Below are 27,367 nucleotides of genomic sequence, written 5' to 3' on the forward strand. Positions count from 1 at the left end.
CAGCACACTTATGCCAACCAGCTCTGGTTGTTATGGTCAGTGATCTGCAGGGGAAGTGGTCCTACGTGGATAGTGCCCTTGCCTCTTACTACCATGATGTGTTACACAAATTCTCAAAGATGATCCCTAAGTAAAAACAGATAATACACATGTGGATTCTCCTGGACAATAAGATAATTTATGAAAACCCATGAAGCCCTAGCACAGTTGCCCCATCAAATGATATCAAGGCTGCTAGGAAGGTCAGATGTGTTACTGCTGAGTCTAGAATTTAGTTTTTCTGACAACATTGAGGTTTCTATGGTTCCTTGGTTTCTTTTCTCTAAAGTTTTTGATGCTGAATGATATTAAAACCTTAAAATGAATGAGTTCCCCAAACTCCCCACCTTAGACATGACTGAAGTCAGTAGGAGGGAAAACCATGTGACATCTCAGCGCCTACAAGAGGTCAGAGCGAACAGAGCAGACAAGAGCCAGCGAATGCTAGTGATGCTCCGTCCCCGCTCCCTTAGCTCTAGTTCCCGCCTGCCCGAGAAGAATACCTGTGTGTCATTGCTGAAGCAGAGATAACAAATGCCAGGTCCTCCGGTTAGAAAGATGCAGCACACTTAAAACCACAGGAAAGGGCTTCCCTGGTGGCGCAGTGGTTGGGGGTCTGCCTGCCGATGCAGGGGACATGGGTTCGTGCCCCGGTCCGGGAGGATCCCACATGCCGCGGAGCGGCTGGGCCCGTGAGCCATGGCCGCTGAGCCTGCGCGTCCGGAGCCTGTGCTCCGCAGGGGAGGGGCCACAACAGTGAGAGGCCCGCGTACCGCAAAAAACAAAACAAAACAAAACAAAACCACAGGAAAAAGATACGTAACGTGAACCTTGAATGGCCTTTTTCCTTCTTGTGATATGTGTAACCTCTTTAAGGTTAGAGTCTCCTCTCCCGTAAAGTGGGGGTGGGGGGTGGTGAGGGGAGGCTTCACTAAGACTCCTCTCTGACATGAGAATTCTGTGATCTGAAGTAATCCGAGTGCAGTCCCCATGGATGCCTTTTCCTGAACTCCAGCCTGCGGAGAGGTTCAGACCTGCCCGCTCTTTAAGAGGGAGAAAGGGTTCCTTCATGGTCCTGTCACAGCAGTGAGCACCTGCAAAGCTGCGTGTTCGCTTTGGTAAGAGACCAGCCTTAAGAGGACTGTCTGATGGAGTCATTCTGTTCTCTAGATTGGCTCCAGTGACAGGCCAGGCCAGGCCAGGGCAGTGTCACCAATCTGCCAGTCCACGTAAGAGCTGACAAATTCATTAGCATCACCTGTACGTCATGCACTACCCTGCAGGTTGCAGAGAATGCAGACTAATCAGTAACAAGGCTGTATCCTCCAGGTACGTCTCCCTCGTGGCCAGCGTCACTCCTGGACCAAGAAAGAACACCAGGCTACTTTACCTGGTGCCAAATCCCAGTGACAGAGAGGAGCTCTGCTGGGAGAAGGGAGCTGCCTGAGGGGGACTGGAGGAGGCCCAGGGGCTCCCCAGCCTTGATCTCTTCTTCCGCTCCTGTGGCCCTGCTCTAAGCCAGCCAGAATGTATTATGACTGACTTCTGTCTCAGTCTTCATCCAAAGGGTTTAGTTACTGGAAGTACCAATGTATCTTCCTAGTGTTCTTAGGAACGTATATGTAATTCTGTGTAAAGTGATTTTTAGAAATAAAGTGAAATGCCTTAAGGTTCGGAGAAGTCTTGCTGCTGTTGTCGTTGAACTTGCCCCCACCCTTAAGGAAGCCTTTGGTGAGTCTTTGAAAACGAAATAATGGTTTTCAGAGTAGGAAGAATCAAGCCTTCATTGATCTGGCTTATAAATTTTGAGATTTTTGAATGTCAATTTTCTTAAAGTGAGATTCAGGCCATATGGCATGGGTAGGATAGTGTTGCTTATGAATAGATGCTGTACCATGGACCCCTGGGAGGTTCTAGGAAACACTACAGCTTTTAAGTACTAGGCCTAATTGAACGGCACTGGCTTAATTAGTATACTGAATGTAATCGGTATGATGAATTTCCTTCTATTTTCTTCTCAAACTTCTGTCCATTGCAGAACATGTCCTTTATCTATTTTGGAGCAGGTAGAGCATTCAGAACAACGTGGAAGACGTGAAACAAGTTGGAGAACTAAGCAGGGGGATCATTGCTCATGTGATTTTCTGAACCCGAGATTTAAGTCAGAAACTTTGCATTTGAGTCCTGTTTTTTAAAATAATTACCTTTCATGTGATTTCCTTCCAGTACATTTTGTTACTTGTAATTTGAAGCATATTAAAGCTAATTGGATTTGGACTTTTTTAAAAGCAGTAAAGACTTAGGCTATCCAGAGGAAAAGGGTTTGCTGTTGTATGAAATTGTAGGGACATTACTTCAACACTTTGTGGTGAAGTCAAATACCCATGTAACTTCTTTAGAAACCTAGAGGAATCAAACCTTAGAGCTAGGTGGATCCTTGGAGAAAACATAACACACGTTTTGCAGAGAGGGGAGTGAGATGTGTAAGACCGCGCAGCTCTTGTTAGTAGCAGAGTTCAGTAGCACATTTTCAAAGAGAATGCTTGTTATAGAGGCTCTTAGTCTGTACATTAGAGTTTACCAGGACCCTACCTGGTAACATTCAACACTTGTGCATGTTTAATATTAATAAAACAGCAGTACTTTAAGAAATATGCAGTAAATCAAGGTTTTCCTAATTCAAAATGGTGTTTCCCTCAGATCATTATGAGTTGTTGAAAATATCTCAGACACAGAGCTAATTAGTAGACATAATTGATTAGAAAGGGCTTTAGGTTGTGAACTGACAGAAAAATCCGAGGTTAGTCGTAGAAAATAGAAGTTCGACATTAATAGATAGCAAAACAGGAACTGAGAGAAATGTTCTCAAAATCCAGAGAACATGGAAACAGCAGCTACTGCCGAGTGGCCACTTACCAGTAAATAAAGAGCCCCCTCACCGCAGCTGACCACATGAACGCTCCCATTCCCCACAGCTGTGAGATGTGTAAGTTAGAAGGATGGACTGCTCCATTTCTCTCCCTCTTTCATTGTATTCTTGCTGATTAATGGAGAAGTGATCTTGGATAGAAAAATCACATTATACCTTGGATAAGTTGCCTTTTGAAATAGAGTTGTTCCCAAGCCACATATGTTTATTGAAATGTATTTTTATAGAAAATATTACAGAGCCTGTAATTGAAAACTTACGGCAGTACTTTGGGGAGTGATATGTTCTTAATGTTAATTTGTAGATTAGCTCTGGACTCCCTTCTGCTGTTCTAGAACCATTGTCTGAGTGAACATTTTCCAAGAGTCTCTTCAGATCTAAACTGTGTTTCATGGAATGGAGTATTTAGTGCTTAAATAATGTATAAATCCAGTTGGACAGGAGCTGCCTGTCAGTTTTATTAACTTTGACCTTTTCTCCCATTATAAAGATGGTTCGGTAAATATTTAATGGGCTCCTTATAGATCTTGACAGTCGGAGCTGTGCTCCTGGAAACTGGGAAATGTATATATGGTGAACAAATGTTGCTTAATCACTGTGAGTCAGCTTTCAAAGGCAGGTTTCGTTTGGGGGGAAGAAAAGTCCTTCCATCTTCATGTACTCTTAGGGGTGTGGTGTACATTAAGAGCGTCCCAGATGGTAGAAGTTTCAAAGGAACCCTTTGAAAGACAGCAGCTAGCACGCATCTCTGCTGTTTTGGGTTTGTTTGTTTGTTTGGGCAAATGATCAAACTGATGCCAGGTGGGCAAAATCACCGTGCTGCTCTGCGTGGTTAGCAGGACTCGTCCCCTCTAAAGAGTCAGCAGGGCTGGAATGGCTGAGCTTGCATGGACCCCAATAAGATACAAAGAAGAAGGAGAGCCAAAAGGAGAGACGGTTCCTTGAGCCAGGAGGGGACCCCTGCCAAGCTGTCTTTCCCTTTAATTCCATAAAGCTCCATGCATATTGCACTCATTGCAAATTCTGGTGGGGAAGATCGAAACCCAAGTAGCTGACATTTTGAAACATCGTCTTTCAAACTTGTACTGTCCCTTGCTTCCATCGATTTCCCATTTAAGAAATCTGTAGCAGAAAAACAAATTTGAGCAAAATTCATTGGTCTGCGATGAGTTGTTAGAGCCAAATTATGCCCCCCCCCTTTCCACCCCGAGAAGAGCTCCGTTCTTATTATCAATGTGATATATCTTTGTCTTGTATTGTGCAGCCATAAGGCTCCCACAGCAAATCGACCAAGTAAATCAAGAGCCTGTTAAAAAGCAATATGGATGCTCCAAACACAGACATTTCAGTATTACTGGGTCACTGGATATCTTCATTTTTATAGCCGCTTTCAAGAAGCAGATCATTTCAATTGGTTTTGTTTTCTTCCACTCTGTATTTGTGTGCAGCCCAATGGCTTTAGGTGAGGCCATTTATTTTTCAGAATGTTATTACCCTTTGCATCCAGGGCCCGGCCCCTTTTATATGGTGGTCACCAGTTTCATTACCATGAGCTGTAATGTAGCTGACTCTGCAAAGGAAATCTATGCCTTGGAAGAGCATTTTGAAAAGAAATTGATTCAGAGCTTCAGAATGAATTACTATTTGTATATTAGTTAATTCTAAATAAACGTTTGAAAGACCTTGCTTAATTTGAGAAGGGAGGAAGAAACATACTGGATGTTATAAATGATCTCAATCCAAATTCTTAGCTTGGCATTTTCACATCTGAATGCTTTATTTACATCTGTTGAAAATTGGGACACCTTTCAAGGATAATTTTATTATAGAGATGAATGACAGCTCTTAAGATCTAAAATACAAAAGTATGGGATTTAAAAAGAAAGATGGGAGTCATGGTCCCATGTCAAATTGGATATAAGCTTCCTTTGGCAATGAGTGAGAGTGATGAGTTGTATTTTAAATTGAAAGATCCTCATGATCGGAGTTGGGGGCGAGGGAGATTGACTGCATTGGGGTGCCAGGGAACTTTCTGCAGTGATGGAGATTTTCTGTATCTTGATTGGGGTGGCGGTGTCACAGGTATACGTTGTCAGAACATCACACTGTACACCTAAAATGTGTGCATTTTATTTTATGTAAATTATAACTCAATAAAGAAGATCTTTTGAGAAGTCCTGTTTGTTTTAGAATTAGGCAGTATTATTTCTCTTTTCCAATAGAGAAATTAAAGTCTAGAAAAGTAAGATGATCTGTCCTAAGTAACCTCGAAACTCAGCAGTTTGTCATGAACAAAGCAAAGGATGCTGGCTCTCAGCCCATTTAAAGTCTACTGCTTCCTTACCCCAGTTGTATTGTTCCAGTTGCATGTACCTGGAGTGGAATTAACTCCTCCAACCAGTTCTGTTCAGTGAACCTGTATCCATTTGTATACGTTGTTGTAAGATATATTCACGTGCTTATTCTTGTGATTGATACTTGTGTCTTAACCACTGGAAACAGCAGCCCAGCGGTATGTTTGAATCTGTTTATGCTAAGCCTGTTGTGCTCCTGGTTTACCGCAGTGGACTGTGAGTTATGTGCAAGCAAGACATGACAGTAACCAGAGTTCCCAGAACTAATCCGTCTTTAAGGAAACCCACTGGCTCCTCTTTTAAAAAATGACATAAGCTTTAAAACCATTTACATAAAGCATATATGAATCGTAGTGAAAAACAAAGTAAAAAATTACCCCAATTCTACTACTTAGAAATACACTGTTAACATTTTAGAGAACATGGTTTTAAGTGTCTCTCTGTTTACAGTGTAACCTGTTTGTTTTTTTTTAATTCAACAAAATGATGTTTTAAAGTTCTTTACATATTTTACCCAATTTCCCAGTTATTGTTGGGCATTTAGATTGTTTCCAGTTCTTCATCATTTTGTAATGCCACGATGAACACCTTATTCATGTTTCTTTTCCTATTTGTCTGATTATCTCCTTATAAATACATTCCTTGAAGCAAAATGTTAGCAGCTGTATTTGAAGTTATTAAGAATGTTCTGAGCCGGTAAGATGTATCAAGTATTGATAGTGTAATACCCCGTGTCTAGCTTTTACCAAATGTTATTTTCCTTCCCCTTTTGTTTGGTTTTTCTCTGCAGTTGCAGTACCATGCAGGTCTGGCATCTGGCCTTTTGAATCAACAGTCGCTGAAACGTTCTGCTAACCAGATGGGAGTATCTGCTAAACGTAGACCAAAGGCTCAACCCACGACTCTTGTCTTACCGCCTCAGTGAGTGCTGGGTTTAAAAAACATACTTTTGTCCTGGGTGACGTCTGCTTTGTGCTTGTTTTTAACTAGTGGAAACTGGTTTTTGCAGAGTCATTTCTTTCTTTTAAAAAGGTATCTGTTAAGATTAGAAACCAAACATGTAGGTAATCTATTTTGCATAGGTCTTTTTTAATTTTTATTTTTACATCTTTATTGGAGTATAATTGCTTCACAATGGTGTGTTAGTTTCTGCTTTATAACAAAGTGAATCAGTTATACATATGTTCCCATATCTCTTCCCTCTTGCGTCTCCCTCCCTCCCACCCTCCCTATCCCACCCCTCTAGGTGGTCACAAAGCACCGAGCTGATCTCCCTGTGCTATGCGGCTGCTTCCCACTAGCTATCTGTTTTACGTTTGGTAGTGTATATATGTCCGTGCCTCTCTCTCGCTTTGTCACAGCATAGGTCTTAAAAGAAGCAGTTATAATGCACTTCATAGTTTACACGGGTTTGTGTGTGACTCTAGGACTTCAGGATACCTCAGAGCTTATTCTTTGTTTCCTTGTCACATTCCCAGAGTTGGCAGAGCATAAGGGCAGTTCTCCTTATCTTACAAATGAGACAGCTGAGGAGCACATTGTGATAAGCTGCAGGCCATCTAGGGAATCCGGTAGAGCTGGGATTAGAATCAGTGCTAGGCCCACTTATTCTTTTTTAAAATAGTAATATATGTGCTCTTCCTTTTCCCAATAGGAGAGAGAGCAGACACTGTAAAGTGTACAGATCACTGGTTGTTCACATGTGTATACCTCCGTGTAGCTCCACCCAGATCAAGCCACGTGGCCACCACTTCCAGAACCCCACAGGGTTCTTCTCATGTTCCCAGTGCTGCCTCCCTCCCTAAGTTTAACAGCTATTCTGACTTCCTTGAACAATTGATTTTACCTGTTCTTGAAATTCGTATAAATGGAATCACACAATATGTAATCTTTTATATCAACTGTCTTCACTCAACACAATATCTGTTAGATTCATCCAGGTTGCTCGTTCTTTTTTGTTGCTGTGTAGTATTCCTTCGAATATGCCGCAATTATTCCACCCATTGGGTTGTTCTTTACTAGAAGCCCTGGTAGATGAAGGCCAAGGCTCAGTCAGTGATGTGGGGTCAGAAATTGAAGCACACCAGTCTTTGCCAGTAGCTTTTCTATCCACATGAACACTCCCCTGAAAGGGGCACTACTCCCCAAAGCTCGACTTGGTCTTTAAACACATTGCCCAGCCCAACCCGCCCTCCTGTTGTACCCTCTTTTGCTTACATCCTCAGTTACAAACTACATCTTAAAATTTCCAGTCCAAAGGAGTGTTTGCAGGGGAGATTCGGTTGTTTGCCTTTACACAGGATCTCATTTATTTTCTTTTTTTTTTGCTGGAAAAGGGTTCTTTATTTTTTTTAGTAATTTATTTATTTATTTTTGCTGTGTTGGGTCTTCGTTTCTGTGCGAGGGCTTTCTCTAGTTGCGGCAAGCGGGGGCCACTCCTCATCGCGGTGCGCGGGCCTTTCACTATCGCGGCCTCTCTGGTTGCGGAGCACAGGCTCCAGACGCGCAGGCTCAGTAGCTGTGGCTCACGGGCCTAGTTGCTCCGTGGCATGTGGGATCCTCCCAGACCAGGGCTCGAACCCGTGTCCCCTGCATTAGCAGGCAGACTCTCAACCACTGCGCCACCAGGGAAGCCCTCATTTATTTTCTGTTTGGTTAGCAACTATTTATTATGCCTGCTCTCTGCCACACACTGCCCTAGGCTCTGGGGATGCAATCATGAGCAAGATAGACGTGGTCCCATCTTCCTGAAGCTTTTGGTTTAACTGGGGGGAAAAGACAAAAAACAAGTACCCCTAAACAAATTGATACAACGATTTCTGGTTATGATTAGTACTTAGGAAGGGAACACATAGGGTGGTTAGGAGGGGCGACTGCTTAAAACAGGTGGTCAGAGAAGGCCTCTCCAAGGAGATGACATTAGGGGGAGGCTCGGAGAACGAGGAGGAGGAGGGCCGTTCAGGAGCTGGGGAGATTGCAGGAGATGACTCTGGGGACCTTTGCCCTCACCAGTGGACACCCATAGGCCACCATTTCTGTGACTTTCAGGTTTTCTTCACAGTTAACATGTGCTTCCAGGATGGGATGAACATAACCAGCCAGCCTCCAACAAGTTATTTTTTGTCTGCTGCATGCACAGGTGCCATCCTTTCCGGAGACTACAGGGACAGTTTCTTTGAGTGATGCAGGATAGAGAGAGTTTTCACCATTTGGCAGGAAGCTCCTTCCGTCTGATGCTTCTCATGTGTTGATGTGGTGGTTCTGCACATCTCAGCTTTCGGCTCTCAAAAGTCTAATGGGCCCTTATAACTTGTCACCTTCTCTGCTTGGATTGTCTACTGAGGCAAGATGCTTGGCGAGAAGTGAAAGACTTTCTAATGGTCCCACAAGACTGGAGCCAAAAGTGTTTGTTGCTAACTCTCTCTTGACAAAAGTCAGTTCTTAGTCCATCTGTTCACCATTTGTTAATTTGCATTGGCTTGAAACCTGTTTATAGGTGACATGCTATTATGAGGACACTTAGAAACTATTTTAAGCACCAAGGCAATCAACAGACTCTGTTCACATGCCAAAAAAAAAAAAAAGAAAAGAAAACAACTGTCATTATAAATTTATAATAAATCACTCAAAATACTTAGTTTCAAAGAGAAAAGTGGTTACGGCGTCCTAAGAATACAACGTTGAAATGATTTCCTTTACTTAGTAGCCTCTTTCCTGTGAAAATTGACTGCTACCTTTTCACATCATTGAGCTTTGTGGACTCACATTATCCTGGAATCCCTTTGTAAAGTGACTGTCCAGTAGGCAGGATCTACAGCTAAAGGACATTCTGTTCACTTTTATTGAGCACCTACTATGTGCCACTTACAGTGTTAGATGTCCAGAGTAGAGATACCAGTAATGCATAGCTGCTGGCCTAATTGGATCATATATATTTTTTTAGACTAAAAAATAGGACCCTAGTAATATATACATATTGTACATTTTGAAAAAACCAAAGGTATCAAAAAAGAAAAGAAAAAATAATAATACCATCACCCTGAGAAAGTTATTGTTAAAGTTTTTTTTTTTTTTAATGACACATTACTTTTATTTTATTTATTTATTTATTTATTTATTTAAATTTATTTATTTTTGCTGTGTTGGGCCTTAGTTTCTGTGCAAGGGCTTTCTCTAGTTGTGGCAAGCGGGGGCCACTCTTCATCGCGGTGCGCGGGCCTCTCACTATCGCGGCCTCTCTTGTTGCGGAGCACAGGCTCCAGACGCGCAGGCTCAGTAGTTGTGGCTCACGGGCCTAGTTGCTCCGTGGCATGTGGGATCCTCCCAGACCAGGGCTCGAACCCATGTCCCCTGCATTAGCAGGCAGATTCTCAACCGCTGCGCCACCAGGGAAGCCCTATTGTTAAAGTTTTGATGGACATTGTTCTAGATATTTTTCTATGCATATGTAATATATAATTTTTAAAAACAAAAGACAGCCTTCAAGAAGAATTGTAATATTGTTCTGTATCACATCCCAACATTTATTGAATGTAGTTCTTAGATTTTAAGGTAGTATAATTTGACCTGTGGAATACTTAAATTTGCTTGTTAATCAGCCATATTGTGGTTTTATCTGTAGGACATGACTCATTACAGAATTTTTACTGTAAGTATGATATGACCATAAACTATCTTTGTAATTAAGGAAATCCCTTGAACTCCCTTATAAAACAACACACGAATCCTCCAGGGGTGCTACAGTAGTCATCTATTGCTACGTAAAAAGTTGCCCCCAAACTTAGTGGTTTAATAGCAGTAAACATAATCGCCCATATTTTCTGTGGATCCTACCTGGGAATGGCTTGGCTGCATGGTTCTGGCTCAGAGCCTCTCATAATATTGCAGTCAGATGGCAGCCAGGACCACAGTCGTCTGCAAGTTGGGCCAGGGTTCAAAGGTCACTTCCAAGGTGGCTCACTGACATGGCAGGTAAGTTGGTGCCAGCTGTCCGTGGGAGACCTCAGTTCCTCCCCACGTGGGCCTGTCCACAGGGTGCCTGAGTGTTCTCTGGACTTAAGGGTGACTTCTTCCAGAGCAAGCCATCTAGAAGAAGGCAAGCCAGGCGGAGCCTGTCCTTTTTATGGCCTCGCCTCAGAGGTATGTAGCATCAATTCCACCCTGTAGTGTGTGTTAGAAATGATTCACTACATCTCACTGACATTCAAGGTGTAGGGGGGGGAAGAGCCTCTCCCTTGTGAAGGAAGGAGTGTCAGAATTTGCAGACATATTTCAGGGAATTCTCTGGTAGTCCAGTGGTTAAGACTCAGAGCTTTCACTGCAGGGGCCCGGGTTCAATCCCCGGTTGGGGAAGGAAGATCCTGTAAGCCGCGGGGCGCAGCCAGAAGATTTAGAAAATTTAAAGATAAAAAAGAATTTGCAGACATATTTAAAAGCGCCCCAGTTGCCAATGAGGAGAGACATTACACAGAGGAAAGAGTGGCGGAGCCTGTGAGCCCCATTGACTTATTTATTCAGCAAATATTTACTTGGGGCCTATAGGTGGTTGGTTCTGTGCTCCGTGCTGGGGATTTGGAGATGAATAAGATAGAATTTCGGCTTTCAGGACACTCTGAGTAGAAATAGAGGAACAAAACAAGTAGCAGGGAATCATAGTCGAGTGTGCCAAGTCCTAAGGAAGTGGTCCTAACGTGCCCGAGAAGGCCACAGGCAGGATGCTGACAGAGATCCACGCAGGGAGGCCCAGCCAAACTTCACCCAATTTCTCCACTGCCAGCTGTGAAGGATGGAGGCTTTCCTTTATGGAGAGCTGGATGCTTTCTTGCATAGGCCTACAGGATTCTAAGGAAAGGGTTTATTTCTTTTTTTTTTTTTTATGTTATATTCTCCAATGACCTTTTTCTTTTTTTTTTTAACATCTTTATTGGAGTATAATTGCTTTACAATGTTGTGTTACTTTCTGCTGTATAACAAAGTGAATCAACTATATGCATACGTATATCCCCATATCCCCTCCCTCTTACGTCTCCCTCCCACCCTCCCTATCCCACCCCTCTAGGTGGTCGCAAAGCATGGAGCTGATCTCCCTGTGCTATGCGGCTGCTTCCCACCAGCTATCTGTTTTACACGTGGCAGTGTATATATGTCCATGCCACTCTCTCACTTCGTCCCAGCTCACCAGGAAAGGGTTTATTTCTAAACAGTGGAGGAGGCCGGTGAAGGACCAGGGGCTGGGCCCCTCGCTCGCCCGCCCCTGGAACCCTGTGCGTCTGTTAGTGTGGTGGCAGTTGAGTTTCTGCATTGGCTTGTGTCAGCAGTTGGGTGGCACGGAAGCTACCGCCACCAAACCACAGTCTGTGCCTGAGTGCGCCGAGACCACAGGCGTGGCCACAACGCGGGAGAGTTGTATCGCGCGTTAAGGTGTTTGTTTTTTAAGTGCGGTTGGCTTTAATAGCAGTAGTCTTTGAAGACTCAGATTCTCCCCTGAGTTCCCAGAGGATTAGTGATTTGTGGGATTAATGATTCATATCTTTCTCCCCCTCCAGAGAAGCTTGTAAGGAGACAAAGATGTTCATGATGAAAGGTCTTTGATCCTGTGTTAGCGTTCAGAGGGCACTGGTGAAGCGACCTCACTTCCGTGATTCCCGAGTGTTCATATTAAGTCTTTTGCAGGCAGACACTATCGTTTCCATAAAGGGGCTGTGTCCCCTGTTGCAGGGTAAACATTGTCAGCCTTTGACCTTTTTTTTTTTTTTTTTTACATTTTTTTTTTTTTTTTTTTGCGGTACATGGGCCTCTCACTGTTGCGGCCTCTCCTGTTGCGGGACACAGGCTCCAGTCGCGCAGGCTCAGTGGCCATGGCTCACGGGCCCAGCCGCTCCGCAGCATGTGGGATCCTCCCGAACCGGGGCATGAACCCGTGTCCCCTGCATCGGCAGGCGGACTCTCAACCACTGTGCCACCAGGGAAGCCCAGCCTTTGACCTTTGTAGGATCGGGATCAGCCTGGGAAGTGGCTGTCGTACTTGATCGATCTGTGAGTTGCATCCTGAGATCGCTGTGTACTTACTGTATGTCAGCTGGAGCCACGTTTACTTGTGCTCTCTTAGGTAGCAGTCTCAACTCTATGCTGTATTGTTTAGTGTACTTTTGTGGCAACGTGGGATGTTGGTCTTAATCAGTATGGCCAAGCTGACTGGCCTGTGACTCCTGTTCAGCAACTTGGCCTGAGGAAATGCTGGCTTTCAGGGGCAGCCGAGGTGAAAGACTCTCCTGTGTTCGTATTTTCTGCACACACAGATCTCATTTAGTTTCCAGGAAAAAAAACATAAATTGTTTTACAGAAAGGTTAGTTGTAAAAGTATTACCTGCCTCCCCCCCCCAACCCGCTGCCCTAGAAGTTGTCAGGCCAGGCAGTTTCTTTTGTATCACGTGTGAAGAGGTCCTGCCTACGAAATTAAGGACCTTCCGTAGGCTGCCTTCTCCCTAGTCACTGGAGATGCGCCGTCCCCGCTTGCAGCCAAGAGCGGCCCCTCTGCTTGTCCACTAGGCCCAGTCCCCTCTCACCTGCTCAGAGCCATTTCTCCGTGTGGTTCTCCTGTTTCTGTCCTGCTCCATCAGTGTTCCCCTTCTCCTGGTCCACTCCTGGTAGAATGCAGACATGCTTGTTCCAAAACCATCTCCTGGGAGAACACCCGACTCATAATCCCCTCCCCCTTCCAGCTCCCCGCTCCCCTCTCTCCTCTTCACTGCAGACCTCCTTGAAGGAGTCGACTGTACATGTCTCCAGTTTCTCAGCCACCCCAGGCAACAACTGTTCCGATTTGTATCCCCGCTCCCTAGTTTTCCTCTTCTAGAACTCCGCGTAAACAGAGTCATGCCAAACATAATACCTTCCTCCTGGTTTCTTTTGCTCGATGTGGTGTGTTGGAGATTCATTCATGTGGTGTGTGTCAGTGCTCCGTTCCATTTTATTGCTGAAAAGGATTCCTTGGTGTTCTTCCGAGCCTGCCAGTGGCATTTCCTCACCATTCAGCATCTGTTTCAGTGTTGTCTAATACCTTCGAGAGTGTGGGGAGTCTTCACTTCATGCTCCCGTTCTTGGATGACCTACCTCAGGTTTGAGCAGCAACAACACACAAAAACTGTGTGCAGGGACAAGTGTTGCTGGAGAGAAAGGCCACCAATTCAGGAGGTGACAGGGATAATGACGCACACCTAGGGGGTCCCGTGTTTGAACAACAGATTGCCTTCGGTGCGGTGGCCACTGATTTGGTTCTGGGAGTTTAACTGAAAGAGGCTCATCTTCTGCCACTGCCTTGCACGCTAATTCCCAAGAAGATCATCGACTTGAAATTACACATGGTGCTTATACAGATGATTGGATTCTCTCCAATATGTGTGGTAAGTACAGCTTCTGTTCTTGAAAGGCGGAGGCTTCTGTTGCCTTTTGCTTAACATGAAACCTACAGGAATCACGGAGAGCAGAGAGGTGACATGAATCCGTCCTTGGCGGTAGTGATGAACGAGGAGGCTCCACTTACCATGGTCATTGATGTTTAAACTGAGAAAGGCAAATATTTGCCAGGATGAAGCGCACCAAACCCAGAGTCTCTTCCTGTAGCTTCCTGGCTGTTATGTCATTATCTCTTCTGTTGTTGATTTTCCAGACCTTTTTTACTAGTTTTTTTTCTCAGCCACACAGAGATGAAACTCCAAGTTTCTGTATTTGCTATGCTGTTACAGAAACCTTGTTACAGATGTCGTTTGATAGTGGCTGTGAACCTGCATCCTTGCAGGGACCTAATTTTCTTCTTGATCACTTGGGCTTTGTTTTGCCTCCCGAGGATCTTGATATTTTGTTGAGGGCAGAATTTGGTTGTATGTTGATAAGTTTATATTAAATTCTTCAATTTAGATGGTGGTAGGAGCCTTGAACAAGAATGTTTGGCATCTCTTTTTATTAGAGTTTAGTTTGTCTCTGAGCAAAGCGACCGTGAATGCACCACGAATGAGAAGCAAACCGGTTCATTGCCGGGAGCTTTAGAAATACACAGCATCGTTGCCTGAACCCCCTTTTCCAGGGATGCTTATTTCCCAGGCCGACTCTCTGCGCTTGGGCAGGTGAGCAGTGCAAGCGTTCCCTAAAGGAAACAGAGAACTTTGCAGCTGGAAGTTTCCTTGCAGTTCTGCAAAAAGTCATCAGAACTTGAGTAGACATTCACTAAAGCCTCCTTTCCCCTGCTGGCAAGTATTAAGTAACAATATTCATTAGATACCACTGAGAGGCTGTGTAATAAAGAAATAATCCTAGGCCTAGGTGGCTGTAATTCTCCAGAAGAGTTGAAATTGAGAATATAATTAAAGATTAAAGCATTGTTTGCATTCTAGAACACGGAAGAATCTTCCTCTCCATTGCGGGACCCTATTAATAAGGAGGAGATCAGTTACCAATAGCCAACACTACAGAAGCTCAGTTATTAACATCAGTTCTGTTTAAGCTTGTCTGACTCAGTATTTCTTTTGCCTTTTTCCTATAAGACTGGAGCTGTGTCCCGGAATAGTGAGGGATACCAGTCTTATCAAAAAAAAAAATGTATCCAAATCTATTCAGCGTCCTGAGTTTGGATACGAGTGTTCATATGGCAGGGGTTACCTGTATATGGCTCTTCAGTCCTGTAATTCATTGTATCCCTCTGTGTCGTCAACAAAATAATTTTCAGCCTGTTCGTTTCAACCAGCTTTCCCTGTACAGGTTAAAAGGTTGGTAGGAACTAGTATACCTAGCTATTTTGAGGTTTTATGACTGTGGCTGGGAAAAGGGTGAGAACTCTATAAAATGTTGTCAGACCATCTTGACACCGTGACAGAAAGAAACCCTTGGCGGTCAGATACCTGGTATTCTGAGCTCGTGCAGCCAGCCTGCACCCGTAACCTCAGCGTGGGAACAGGGAGGAGCCCAGGGCCTCACCCAATTGGATTGTAAAAGTCTAACTGCACAAGCATCATTTCATTTTCTTCCTCTGCTTTTTTGTTGCTGTTCACATTTGTTTTCCGTCTGCCTTGAAATCGAATCAGAAGGCATTTGAGGCCAGGGGTGTGGAATAGTCTTCTTATGTATCCAGGCTCCACTGTTGCCTGTTCCTGCTCTTTAGAGTTTCCATTCAAGGGCCCGGAGAAGACGCAGTCAGTAATAGTTCTTGAAATGTCCTTTTTTGTGTTTTTATTGCTTGTGTGATTGGCAGGTGGAGAAGGAAAGTGTCTTTCTCCGTCTGTGGCATCGACTGGGGAAGGGAAAATGTGGTTCAGTGACTGGGCAGATAGAAACCTTCAACTCTGAACTCCTGAACAGCTTGATTTTGGTAACCCTTCCACGGCATTTGCCACTGTCTGCCTTGTGTTTTGTTAAGCCTGGAAACTCCTTGGGGACCAGGGTTCCCTGTGTCCCTTTCCGGCCTGGCCTTGGCTCACATACTGATGGCTGAGTGAACCAGCCCTGGAGGCTAGTTCCCCTCTGTGCCGCTCCCCCACCCCCCACCCCCCGCCCCAAGCTGGTGAGGCAAGAGTGTCTTTTTACAAGATGTGCTGGATGTGTGCTTGTACTGCTCACACCTCTTGATAAGTTGGAAGCGTAAGCGTTGGGTATATAAATGGCTGGTAGCCAGGTGCAGGAATGCTGGCAGGTGAGCATTTGCAGTTGTGGGTCGGGCTCTGCTGAGTGCGGGTGGTAGGATTGGATCTGCAGGCCGGGGCAGCAAAAGCAGGGCCGGAAAGGCAGACAGAGGCCTTGGCAGCGGCGCCACAGGGAGCAGCAGGCCCTGGGGCCCGTGAGCAGGGGCTTGTGTGCGGAAGGTGGTGTGTTGGGAAGATTAATCAATCAAGTAGCAGAATGCAGATAAATACGGTGGTCCTTTGTAGCTGTTTAAAAGATAATTGGTTCATGTTACTTATCTTTTATCCCCTCTTTTTGGGCAGGAGAAAAATCTCTGGGAGAAATAAACGAGGAATCCCTCATAAATATTAATGTAAAAGTCTGTCTATGGAGACTAAATATAGGGCCATTTTGTTTTAAATGCTCTATGTCGTTGTGCTTCATTAGCATATGTGTTGTAAAAGATCCCCTTCTCCCCTTGAGAGAACCGTATTTGGTTCAACTAACAGTTGCCTGCTGAAACCCATAACTGGTTAGGATCTGTCATACTTTAGACGGACAGAAGAACTACTGTTGCTCCCCTGCTTCAGCCAGAGGGTTTCCTTGTGTTCACCCGTTCTCAGAAGTGCTGGCCCGTGGCAGGAAGCCAGTAGCAAGTCCTGGATCCCGTCTCATTATCTAGACCCTCCGTCTGGACCTCTGCTTCATGCCGTCTAGTTTGCTACTGTGTGTGCACACGTGCGTGCTTGTGTGCATGTGCGTGCTCGCACGAGTGTGTTTATGTTTGTTCTGTTCACTCTGCACGCATATATCAAGCCCTCTCTACAGGCTACGTGTATGTTTGATCAAGCAGGCAATCTAAAGGTGTAGAAGTACTCCTGTCTACAGACCAACGGAAAAGAGAATGAGTTCCCTTTGAAGCACATCGGAGGTGCCCCTAAGCCTTGGGGAAACGGTATGATGGACCCGACTTGCTTTAAGATACTCCAGCCTTCCACTTCTCAAAAGTGTTGCGGGATATGATAAAAATAGTTGCTCATTGTTGAAACTGGATCATGAGAATGTAATACTGTCGATGAGATCATTATACTGTTTATCTACCTTGGAGTATATATTTTTTTAATTTCACAACAAAATGTTTTTTTTGGAAATATGGGTCTGGAGCTTGGATTGTTGTTGACGAAGTAGAGTTTCGGCAGTCAGCAGTGTAGGCGTGATGGGAGAGGTCTTGGGAGTGGGTAGGCTCTGCCAGGGGTGGTGGAGGGAGACCAGAGGAGGGCACGCAGAGGAAGCGCTGGCAAAGGACACTGCCGCCCTGCCCAGCCTTGCCCCGCCGTCAAGTGGCACTTCGGCCCTTTATTGTCTGGTTCTGGTCCTGGCCTCGCTTCTCAGCTGATCTGTCCTATATTTATCTCAGACTCTTTGTGACATGGACTAAAATTTAAGACTCCATGTCTTCCATAGATACTGAATCAAAGAGAAATTGCATAAAATAGAAAGCTGTGATAAAGAAGCTGGCCATTAAGCACCAACTCGAATGTGGCAGCCTGCAAAATCAGTTTAAAAATTATTTTTCATTGCATCCTCTAATTGCATTTCTCCTTTACAAGGTGATTTTATCCAGGAAGACAGCTGTCTAGTGTGGTAATTACATCACTCCGGCCATTCCTGGGCAAAGGAAGAAAAGAAATGGGTGGTTAAATAGTACACTCATCAGATAGAAGCTGGATCTTTTTTTAAAATCCCTTTTTGCATAACAAAGAGAGCTTCAGGATTGTTAATATTTCACACTATGCCATTCGCAACCCACGCTGGTTTTAAGTGAAACTCTCTTTTTTTTTAATCTTTCTGTTCTTTCTTGGAATGGAAAGTAATTTTGGTGGTATCTTGATGTGGCTCTTTTTCTTTCTCTGTCTGCCATGTAGGCCATTAGTAACCTGTGGATTTGGGCCCAGAAAGTCCCTATTTAGAGTTATAATAGTCAAGAAGCACTGAGCCAGTGTCTCTGTTTATCTGTGCTGAAAACTGTTCTGTAAGCTTTAACAGGTACAGTGACCTCGGTAGTGTGGGAATAGGCCTGAGTTAGGAAATGGCTTTGTCTCTTAGCTTGAGTCTTTTAGGGAAGAATGGATTTTGATCTGGTGATGCCAGTCACTCTGATAGTCCTCATTCATGGCAGATACACAGGAATTTTTTGTTTGTTTGTTTGTTTGTTTTGGGTTTTTTTTTTTGCTGTACGCGGGCCTCTCACTGTTGTGACCTCTCCCGTTGCGGAGCACAGGCTCCGGACGTGCAGGCTCAGCAGACATGGCTCACGGGCCCAGCCGCTCCGCGGCATGTGGGATCTTCCCGGACTGGGGCACGAACCCGTGTCCCCTGCATCGGCAGGCGGACTCTCAACCACTGTGCCACCAGGGAAGCCCAAGGAATTTTTAATAATAATTTTAAAAAACCCTATTTTCAGCCCAGGTTATACTTATTTCTAGCTTCCTCAGACTTGAGGTATATCACTTCCCCAAGTTTGCTTAGTGTAAAGGAACCGGTCATTGTCATTCTGTTTGGAGCCAGTTTCTCAACCTAGATTAATCTCTGAGCTCAAGGTCTGCTGGTTCTTAGGATGAGCTCTCAAGGTCAGTCCTCACTCTGGGGACATTTTTTTTTTATTATTTATTCTTGGCTGTGTTGGGTCTTCATTTCTGTGCGTGGGCTTTCTCTAGTTGCGGCGAGCGGGGGCCACTCTTCATCGCGGTGCGCGGGCCTCTCACCGTCGCAGCCTCTCGTTGCGGAGCACAGGCTCCAGACGCGCAGGCTCAGCAGTTGTGGCTCACGGGCCCTGTTGCCCCTCAGCATGTGGGATCTTCCCAGACCAGGGCTCGAACCCATGTCCCCTGCATTGGCAGGCAGATTCTTAACCACTGCGCCACCAGGGAAGCCCCCCCCCTTTTTTTTAACACTTAAAATTTATTTATTTATTTATTTTTGGCTGCATTGGGTCTTCGTTGCTGTGCACGGACTTTCTCTACTTGCGGTGAGTGGGGACTACTCTTCATCGCGGTGTGCAGGCTTCTCATCGTGGTGGCTTGTGGAGCATGGGCTCTAAGCACGCAGGCTTCAGTAGTTGTGGCGCACGGGTTTAGTTGCTCCGTGGCATGTGGGATCTTCCCAGACCAGGGCTCAAATCCGTGTCCCCTGCATTGGCAGGTGGATTCGTAATCACTACGCCACCAGGGATGTCCCTCTGGGGACATTCTGACAGCTGGGTAGTAGTGGACTAGAACGGGCTCCCAAGTAAAGGGAGCAACCAGCCGGATGTGGTGGCCCAGCTCTTCTCCAGAGATGAGGGAGCCTTTAGAGTGGTGATTCCCAGCCCCGGCTGCATATTAGAAACATATAGGGAGCTTTTTGTGGGGAGAGGCCCAGTCATCCATATTCTTAAACAGCTCCCAGGGTGGTTCCTGTTTGCCCCTGATATTCAGGACCCCTGCTCCAGGAGGGGTGCAAGGAACACTCCAGGGATGGAGGTATCTGGGAAAACACTTGTCAGAACGTCTATAAGATGAGGGGAATAATTGCTGTGGGGAAAATTTGGTAGAGCCTGTTTGCTCAAGGCTACTGATGAGAACCCGCTGGGATTTAAAACTCAGAAAAAGGTGGATCCTAACTTGGTTGCTTCCTCATCAGCTCCCAGATGTATCTGGTGTCATCAATACCTTATTTCCCTGACCAGCTTTATTTAGCTTTGTGACTCTTTGGTCCACAGAATAAGATGGTCTGGTGATACTTTACTTTTTTTCCTTTCAATGTATTTTTATTTTATATTAGTAGTTGGTCCTTCTAGTTAAACTAGTATCTACAACTAAGCATGTTGCGTTGTCATTTTGGATGCTTTTAAATGTATTTGTATAAATCAGAAGTACACAATTTAGTTCATTGCTGATCCGATGTGTCTTATTTTTCTTTATAGCTTTTTTTAACAGCTTTATTGGGATGTACAAAAATATAATAAATTGCACACATATAATGTATATAGTTTTTGACATACCTGTGAAACCATCACCTTACTTATCATAATCAAGGTAATCAACATACTCATCACCCCCCAAATTTCCTCATGCCCCTTTGTAATCTTGCTCACCCCATACCTCCGTCCCTGGACAACCACTGAGCTACTTTTAGTTGCTATAGATTAGTTTGCATTTTCTAGAAGTTTATATAAATGGAATCATACAGTATATATTCTTTTTTCAATGTGACTTTTTTACTCAGCATAATTATTATGAGATTCATCTATAGTGTTGCACGTATCAGATCATTTCTTTTTATTGCTGAATAGTATTCCATTGAACAGATACACCACAATTTGTTCATTTGTCTGTTGCTGGACATTTTCATTGTTTCCAGTTTTTGGCTATTGCAAATAAAACCAGTATAAACATTCATGTACAAGTCTTTGTATGGACATATGCTTTCATTTTTGTTGGGTAAACAGGAGTACAATATCTAGGTCATATGGTAGGTGTGTGTTTAACTTTTTAAGAAATTGCTGAACTGTTTTCCAAAGTGATTGTAGCATTTTACATTCCTTCCAGCAGGGTGTGAGAATTCCAGTTGCTCCACGGCCTCACTAACACTTGGTGTAGTCAGTGTTTTTAATGTTAGACATTCTAATAGGTATGTAGTGGTATCTCATTGTGGTTTTAACATGCATTTCCTTAATGACTAATGATGTTGAGCATCTTTTCATGTGCTTATTTACCATCTGTATATTTTCTTTGGGTGAAGTGCAAAAATCTGAGAAATGTAGGTTTCCTTTCCTTTATGGCTTTGAAAATGCCTTAATATAGAGCCTGTCATAGATAACTTATTATATATTGTTGAGTATCTGTCAAGTACCTACTGTGTGTGCATCGTTCTATCAGTTGCTGTGAGGAATTCAGAGGAAATGGTCATTGGGGACTGGTGCACCTGGTGATCAGACACTGCACATTTTACTTGAATGTGTCATGGTTTTTCTTCACCATGTCCATCTTCTTTCCTGTACTTGTGTCATGGCTGTGGGTCTGGAGCTGATTGGTGCTGGGGATAGGATTTTAATTTCACTTGTACTGATTTTTCTGGTAGGGGTTCTGGTCTCTGAACCACTGGAGTCTAGACTCTTGCTATTCTTTATCGGTTTTTAAAAAATTGATTAATTAATTTATTTTTGGCTGCGTTGGGTCTTCATCACTGCGTGTGGGCTTCCTCTAGCTGTGGCAAGTGGGGGCTACTTTTCGTTGTGGTGCGTGGGCTTCTCACTGCAGTGGCTTCTCCTGTCGTGGAGCATGGGCTCTAGGTGCATGGGCTCAGTAGTTGTGGCTCGCGGGCTCTAGGGTGCAGGCTCAATAGTTGTGGTGCACGGACTCAGTTGCTCTGCAGCATGTGGGATCTTCCCAGACCAGGGCTCGAACCTGTGTCCCCTGCATTGGCAGGCAGATTCTTAACCACTGCGCCACCAGAGAAGCCCTATTCCTTATCTTTAATTGGTATTTATTTAGTCTGCTCTGCTTTTTATTAATTTTAAATATTAAAATCTGATGTCCATGATGCTAGATGCTGGATATTCAGTGATGAATAAACCTTCTTTTAAAGAACTTAAGCGTGCCCTGGGGAGACAAGTAAAGAGGCCATTAGGGTTCAAAAGAAGGATATGAAATCAACCCAAGGGAACCAGGAAGGCTCCTTGGAGGGTGTGGACTCGGAAAAGTTGAAATTCCCTATAAACGGACTTAAATATAATGTTGGTGGCTCATATTAGAGCAGCCTAAAACAGGCCCACTCCCCATTAACCCCTAAAAGGAAGGGGCAAAGGCAAGACTCTGAGAAGTGGGAACTGCTGAATGGGGCCACTCTATCCCACCTCTCACTCTTCTACGTGGCCCTTCTCCCAGAGCCCACTTCCTGGAGTCGTGAAGGGATACTGATCCCTTCAGCTCGCAAGGAGACTTGCCTGGGGCTTTGAGCAGTTCCTTATATCACTGTGTCCTATAGATATCATCTGTGGGTACTGTGATGTGAAAAGGATTGGGAGACGGCCGTGATAGCGGGCCTGAGATCCCGTGCTCCTTTCTTTGGCTGTTTTTCTGAGGTTGCTGTTCTCCCTTCCCCCTCTCATCTTTGTCCCTGGAAACCTAGTTTTTGTTTGTTTGTTTGTTTGTTTGTTTACTGTTTAATAACCACAACAAGAGACTTTGCCAGGCTTGGGATCAAACTTGCAGAAGTTCCTAGTCTCTAAGCACTGGTGGACACTCGTAATAGGACGGAACCACCTTTTGGGATTCCCCTGAGTGCCCTGCCCACAGACTGACGCCATTATGTGTTGTTGAGCAGAACGTCCTCATGCCCCCTCCACCTCTCCCACCCTGATGTACTGGGGGCTCAGGCAAAGACATTCCCAGGTAGATCTTTGGAAGGAATGTAACTTTTGGCTCTGGGAACTTTCTCTTTGTACAGCTGCCCCAGTTCACACAGAGTTAGATTTGCTGGGACTTATTGTCTCCAGAGAAGAAACCTAGGGGGTTTTACCTGCAGGTTCAATAACTTGTCCCCTCTCCAATCCTAGCCCCACTCATTGCGGCCCCAGAAGTGTTTCCTAGGGTCCTTTTCCTTTCACTTATCTACTCCTACTTTACATCTCAGTGCCCCAAAGAAAATATCCTTGTAAGTCTCTCACAGTCTTAAGTAAAATTTCATTTCATTTTTATCATATCATTAAGCCAGTTTAAATCCCAAGCACAGTAGCTCTAGAAGGATGTTCTTTTCCTATCTGACATATAACAAAATAGATTTAGATTTTTTTCCCCATTGACTTGGGCACCTTGGGAAAAATAAAATAAAATAACTGAAATTAAGTAAATAAAAGGCACCAAATCCCTTTTCCTTCTCTTGGCCAGAACTCCCATATTCTCTTGTCAGTTCAAATAGGCCCCGCCCTCCCACCCCTGCCTCAGCCCCAAGTGTGGCATGCAGAGAACCTCACTTCACAGATCGGAGGAGGGCTAGGATGGGTTCTTAGAAATTAACTTCCCCTGTCCTTTAAAAGATTTTTTTTTACACTTTTTTATTTTTAACAAAGGGTACTTAAATATTTAAAGTCTCCTAAGACCAATTAATTTAATACAGTTCATCCAACAGACATTTAGACAGCATGTGGCCTTGTCCTGCCCATTAAGGAACCTCTCATATTGTTGAGGGACATGTCTAGAGTGTCACGAAAACCCAGACCCAGAAGAGCCAGGAGGCAGCTGCTTCCTTCCCATCATTTCACCATGCAGGAAACTGAGGGTGCAGGTAGGGAGGTGTTTCTCTCAAAGAAGTCACAGAGATTTATTAGTAGCAGAGCCAGGACTGGACCCCTGACTGTTCTGCTCCTGCTGATATTCTCCCGCTTTCTCCTGACTCGGTGGGGGGTGGGGGGCAGTGGAGGAGGAAGAGAGAGAGAAAAAAACACCCCAAAACAGGATATTTAAAAATTGCATCTTTTTTTAGGTGATGTTTTTGGATGGTATCATAGAATCACTACCCCTGTTTGCTGTTCTGAGATTCCCCACGTGGGATAACTTCACTGATTGCTTATTGAGTCTTGTGTGTGAGCCTAGCAGAGGCCACACAGCCCTTGCTTCTGGTTCTTTGCAAGAAGGGGGCGGTTTCAGCATTTGTGTGTTACGAATTCCAGCTCTCTGCTTCAGTGCTCCCTGTGGCCCTGGAGCTCTGCCCTGTTAGCACTTCTTTTGGGCAGAGAAACAATACTTTATCAGCCAGTAGGGACAGATATTTCTGTTCTACAAATGAGCCCAGATTTATAGACTCCGGGTTCAAAGAAATGAGGTGAGAGATCACCAACCAACCAAAGCCGAATCTACAGTGAGGGAAGAAATAGCATAGGACTGGTTAATAATGAAAGCCAAAACAAAAGGCACCCATTTAATTCTTACATTTGTCCTCTGAGAGGTACTGCTGCTCTCCTTGCCTGTACCTTGTCCAGAGTCTCCCAGCTGGGAGGTGGCGGGACTAGGGTTCAGACCTGGGCACTGGGACTCCAGAACCCACACCTCTGAGCCGTACAAGGTAGAGCTGTGCCTTGCATTCACCTCTGTCATAGATCAGGTTTCTCGGTAGCAGATGCTGAGATGGAGTTTTGGGTGCAGTATATTTATTAGGGGTCAACACCTGTCAGAGGAAGGGGGAAGAAGCATGATTGGACAGGGGAAGACGGTTAACTGCGATACAGCCTGACAAAGCCCAGGAGATCTCCGGAGCGAGCATGGCCTGTAAGAGCTGTCCTGCGTCGGCCAGCAGGCTTGGCCTTTATAATCCTGCCTTGCTCGGTCACCAGACGCAGGTGGCTCCAGGAAGGCCGTGACTGCAGTGGGGTGGCTCTCTGAGGCTGTCCCTGGGTGAGCTGACCGCTGAAGGCCAAGTGCTGACCGCGCTCCCGTAGCCGGGCAGCAGGGTCTTCCTTGAAGAGGGACCTGTTGCTGCATGTCCTTGTCTATCGTGCTCTTTGTCAGCCACGCCACTATTACTGTACGGTTCGGTATTGGTCTCTGTTGCTGGCAGTTTGGACATTTGTTAGCATCAGTAACTATGTCAACTCTTCTAAGTGCAAGTCCGTGCTGTTGGGCCCATTTCTGCCACTGTGGCCACTTTGTTCATGGGTCCATCATGCTGACAAGGTTGACTGATATTAACTGGTCAGGTCACTTTTTCCCCTTGATTATCCAGTGCTCTTCCATGGTGGGTGATACAGAGATCTTCTACCCTTCAGCGCACCCCCATGTGTTCATGCATGTCTGCACCTTAGACTTTCTTGTCCTGACCTTCCAGTCTTTCCTTCTAGGCCCTTGACAATCTGACTGGACCACTCATCACTGCCCATGAGCCCATATATCGTCTAACCTGTGCCACTTGTTTTTCCACACAAGGTTGGCACCTTGCTGCGAATGCTCAAAGCCTACCTGTCGGGAGGCCTTTCCCTCACTGCTGGCCTTTATGCTCATCCCAAGTGGGTCTGTAATGTAGCTGCCGTGCACTTTTGGCTTGTACCCACATACCACGGTGGCCTGTCTGTAAAGTAGGCTTGGGCTTTTTCCTCCTCCTCCAGTCGATCGTATGGGATTCCCTATATAAACAGACACAAGCTGCGGGAGGGATGCTGAGACAGCGTGGTGGTGCCCTAGGGCCCAAGGCCTCTGGTTCTCCTCATGCTCAGTCCAGGGTGTACTGCTTCCATCTCAGAGCTGATTGTGGCTGGGCCTGTGCAACCTGAGGACCTGGTGGGTCTGATAGCACCCAGAGAGGCCCACCAGACACGGTGCTTCTTTTCCTCGTGATAAGAGATGCAAAATGCAATCATTATGTTTTACTTTATATAGGTGTCAAGAGCTGTGAAAGGTCTGGGACTTTTACCTCCCCTTCCCCCTTCTTTTTTGCAAGCTAAAATGTTAGCTTACCACAGTCACATAGATGCTGACAGAAGTCCCAGGAAAAGGAGTAGCCAGGCTGTCAGCAGGGTCTCCTTAGTTTCCTGAATCCCATAAGGGGTGATTCGGGTGGGCCTAGATGGATGCCTGCCCTCACAGTGGGTTACATCACAGGAAGGGACACTGAGCCTGGAAAACCCATCACATTATAGCAGCCTGTCAGCAAGTTTGCTCTTTATTTGCAGGGAGATGTTACCTTATCCCTCAAGGCTGCTCACTGCAAGCACAACCTTGAGAGAGGTCCCAGATAAAGAGTGGTCGGGGCCTTGTATTCTCAGCATACCCAGCCGATGTGTAGGGTGTGAGAAATCTGCAGAGGGCTGTCTCTCTACAGTGAGACGTCCTGGTATGCACCTGGCCTCCGGATCCCTAAACATTTTTATGGATGGGGAAGACATAGCATGTATCTTACCAATGCCTCCAACGACCTGGCCACCTCCTGCTCATTTGACTTGATCGGTATCGTGTCGTTATGTCATGGATCACTGTGACGGTCAGAGGATGTCTAGACGTCCAGGGCTCTTCCTGCTATATTGTGACAGAGGGCAGAAGTTTGCCCGTAGGCAAGACTAAACGTGTACTGTACCATGGAATATGAACTGTTTCTGATCTTCTTGTTTGATTGGAATAAAAAACGCATTCACTAAACCAATGGCTTTGTATGATCAGAGACTGTATTATCCTGCTCTAGAAAAGGTGCTGCATCTGACACAGTGGCTGTGATCAGGGCTGCCTTCCTGGTTGAGCCCTCAGTAGTCTGCAGTTTTCCTCCAGGATCTGTCTGGTTTCTGCAGGAGTCAGACTGGCAAATTACACCAGTCCAGGTAGGATGGAGACCACTTCCTCTGCATCCTTGAGATCCTTAAAAATGGTACTAATCTCTGCCCTTGCCGTGGGGTGCAGTATTCTCTTTGATCTACTACTGTCTTGGCTGGGGGACAGTGGTGGGGCGGGGCAGGGCAGCATCACACTTCCACTTGGCCTTCTCCACCATGGAAGGTCTAACCCCACAGACCAAGGACCTGACGTGGTGGTTGTGCCGACTGCCAAGTACGTTGGTCTCAAGGGCGCACGCCAGCTGCGCCCGCAGACCCCGTGGATGGACCCGCCATAAGCCGGGCCTCGGCTAGGGCTTCATCTGCTTCCTGACCCCCATGGGCCCCCACTCTTTTTTTTCTTTTTTAATTAATTACTTTATTTATTTTGGCTGTGCCGAGTCTTAGTTGCGGCATGTGGTATCTTCGTTGTGGCCTGCGGCATCTTTTAGTTGCAGCATGCGGACTCTCATCTGCGGCATGTATGCGGGATATCGTTCCCCGACCAGGGATCGAACCCAGGCCCCCTGCATTGGGAGTGCAGAGTCTTACCCCCTGGACCACCAGGGAAGTCCCCCCCACTCTTAACAGGGAGACCATGAGGAAGGTTTAGGTCTCTGGGAATTAGTGTTAACACAGAGAAGTGGCTTGCTGACACTGACCCTGAATGAGCTGGCAGCTGGAGGCTGCCTGCTGACTGCACTCCCCACAGCCAGGCGGCCAGGCCTTCCCAAAGGGGATCTGAGAGGTGTGTCTCCTGTCTGCCGTAATCTTTCTCAGCCATGAGACTGTTACTGTATGGCTAGGATCCAGCATGCTGGTCTTAGTTCCTACCCCCTACCGCCAGTATTAATCTTTTTTGTACAGGCATACCTTGGAGATACGGCGGGTTTGGTTCCAGACCACCCCAATAAAGCAAATATCACAAAGTAAGTCACACATATTTTTTGGTTTCCTATTGCATATAAAAGTTATATCTAGGGCTTCCCTGGTGGCGTAGTGGTTGAGAGTCCGCCTGCCGATGTGGGGGACACGGGTTCGTGTCCCGGTCCGGGAAGATCC

At 45.5% G+C, this 27,367-nt stretch overlaps 1 protein-coding gene across 1 annotated transcript in view; it reads left to right on the forward strand.

The window, feature by feature from the left end:
- Nucleotides 1–27,367, forward strand: part of MED27 (mediator complex subunit 27) — a 207,625-nt gene that overhangs the window by 61,719 nt on the left and 118,539 nt on the right. Inside the window, exon 3 of the mRNA XM_081237655.1 lies at nucleotides 6,113–6,243. Coding sequence (XP_081093781.1) covers nucleotides 6,113–6,243 — 131 coding nt within the window. The remainder of the gene's footprint in view (nucleotides 1–6,112; nucleotides 6,244–27,367) is intronic.

This window comes from Mesoplodon bidens (assembly GCF_964165515.1).
Source record: "Mesoplodon bidens genome assembly, chromosome: 6".
Lineage (NCBI taxonomy): Eukaryota > Metazoa > Chordata > Mammalia > Artiodactyla > Ziphiidae > Mesoplodon > Mesoplodon bidens.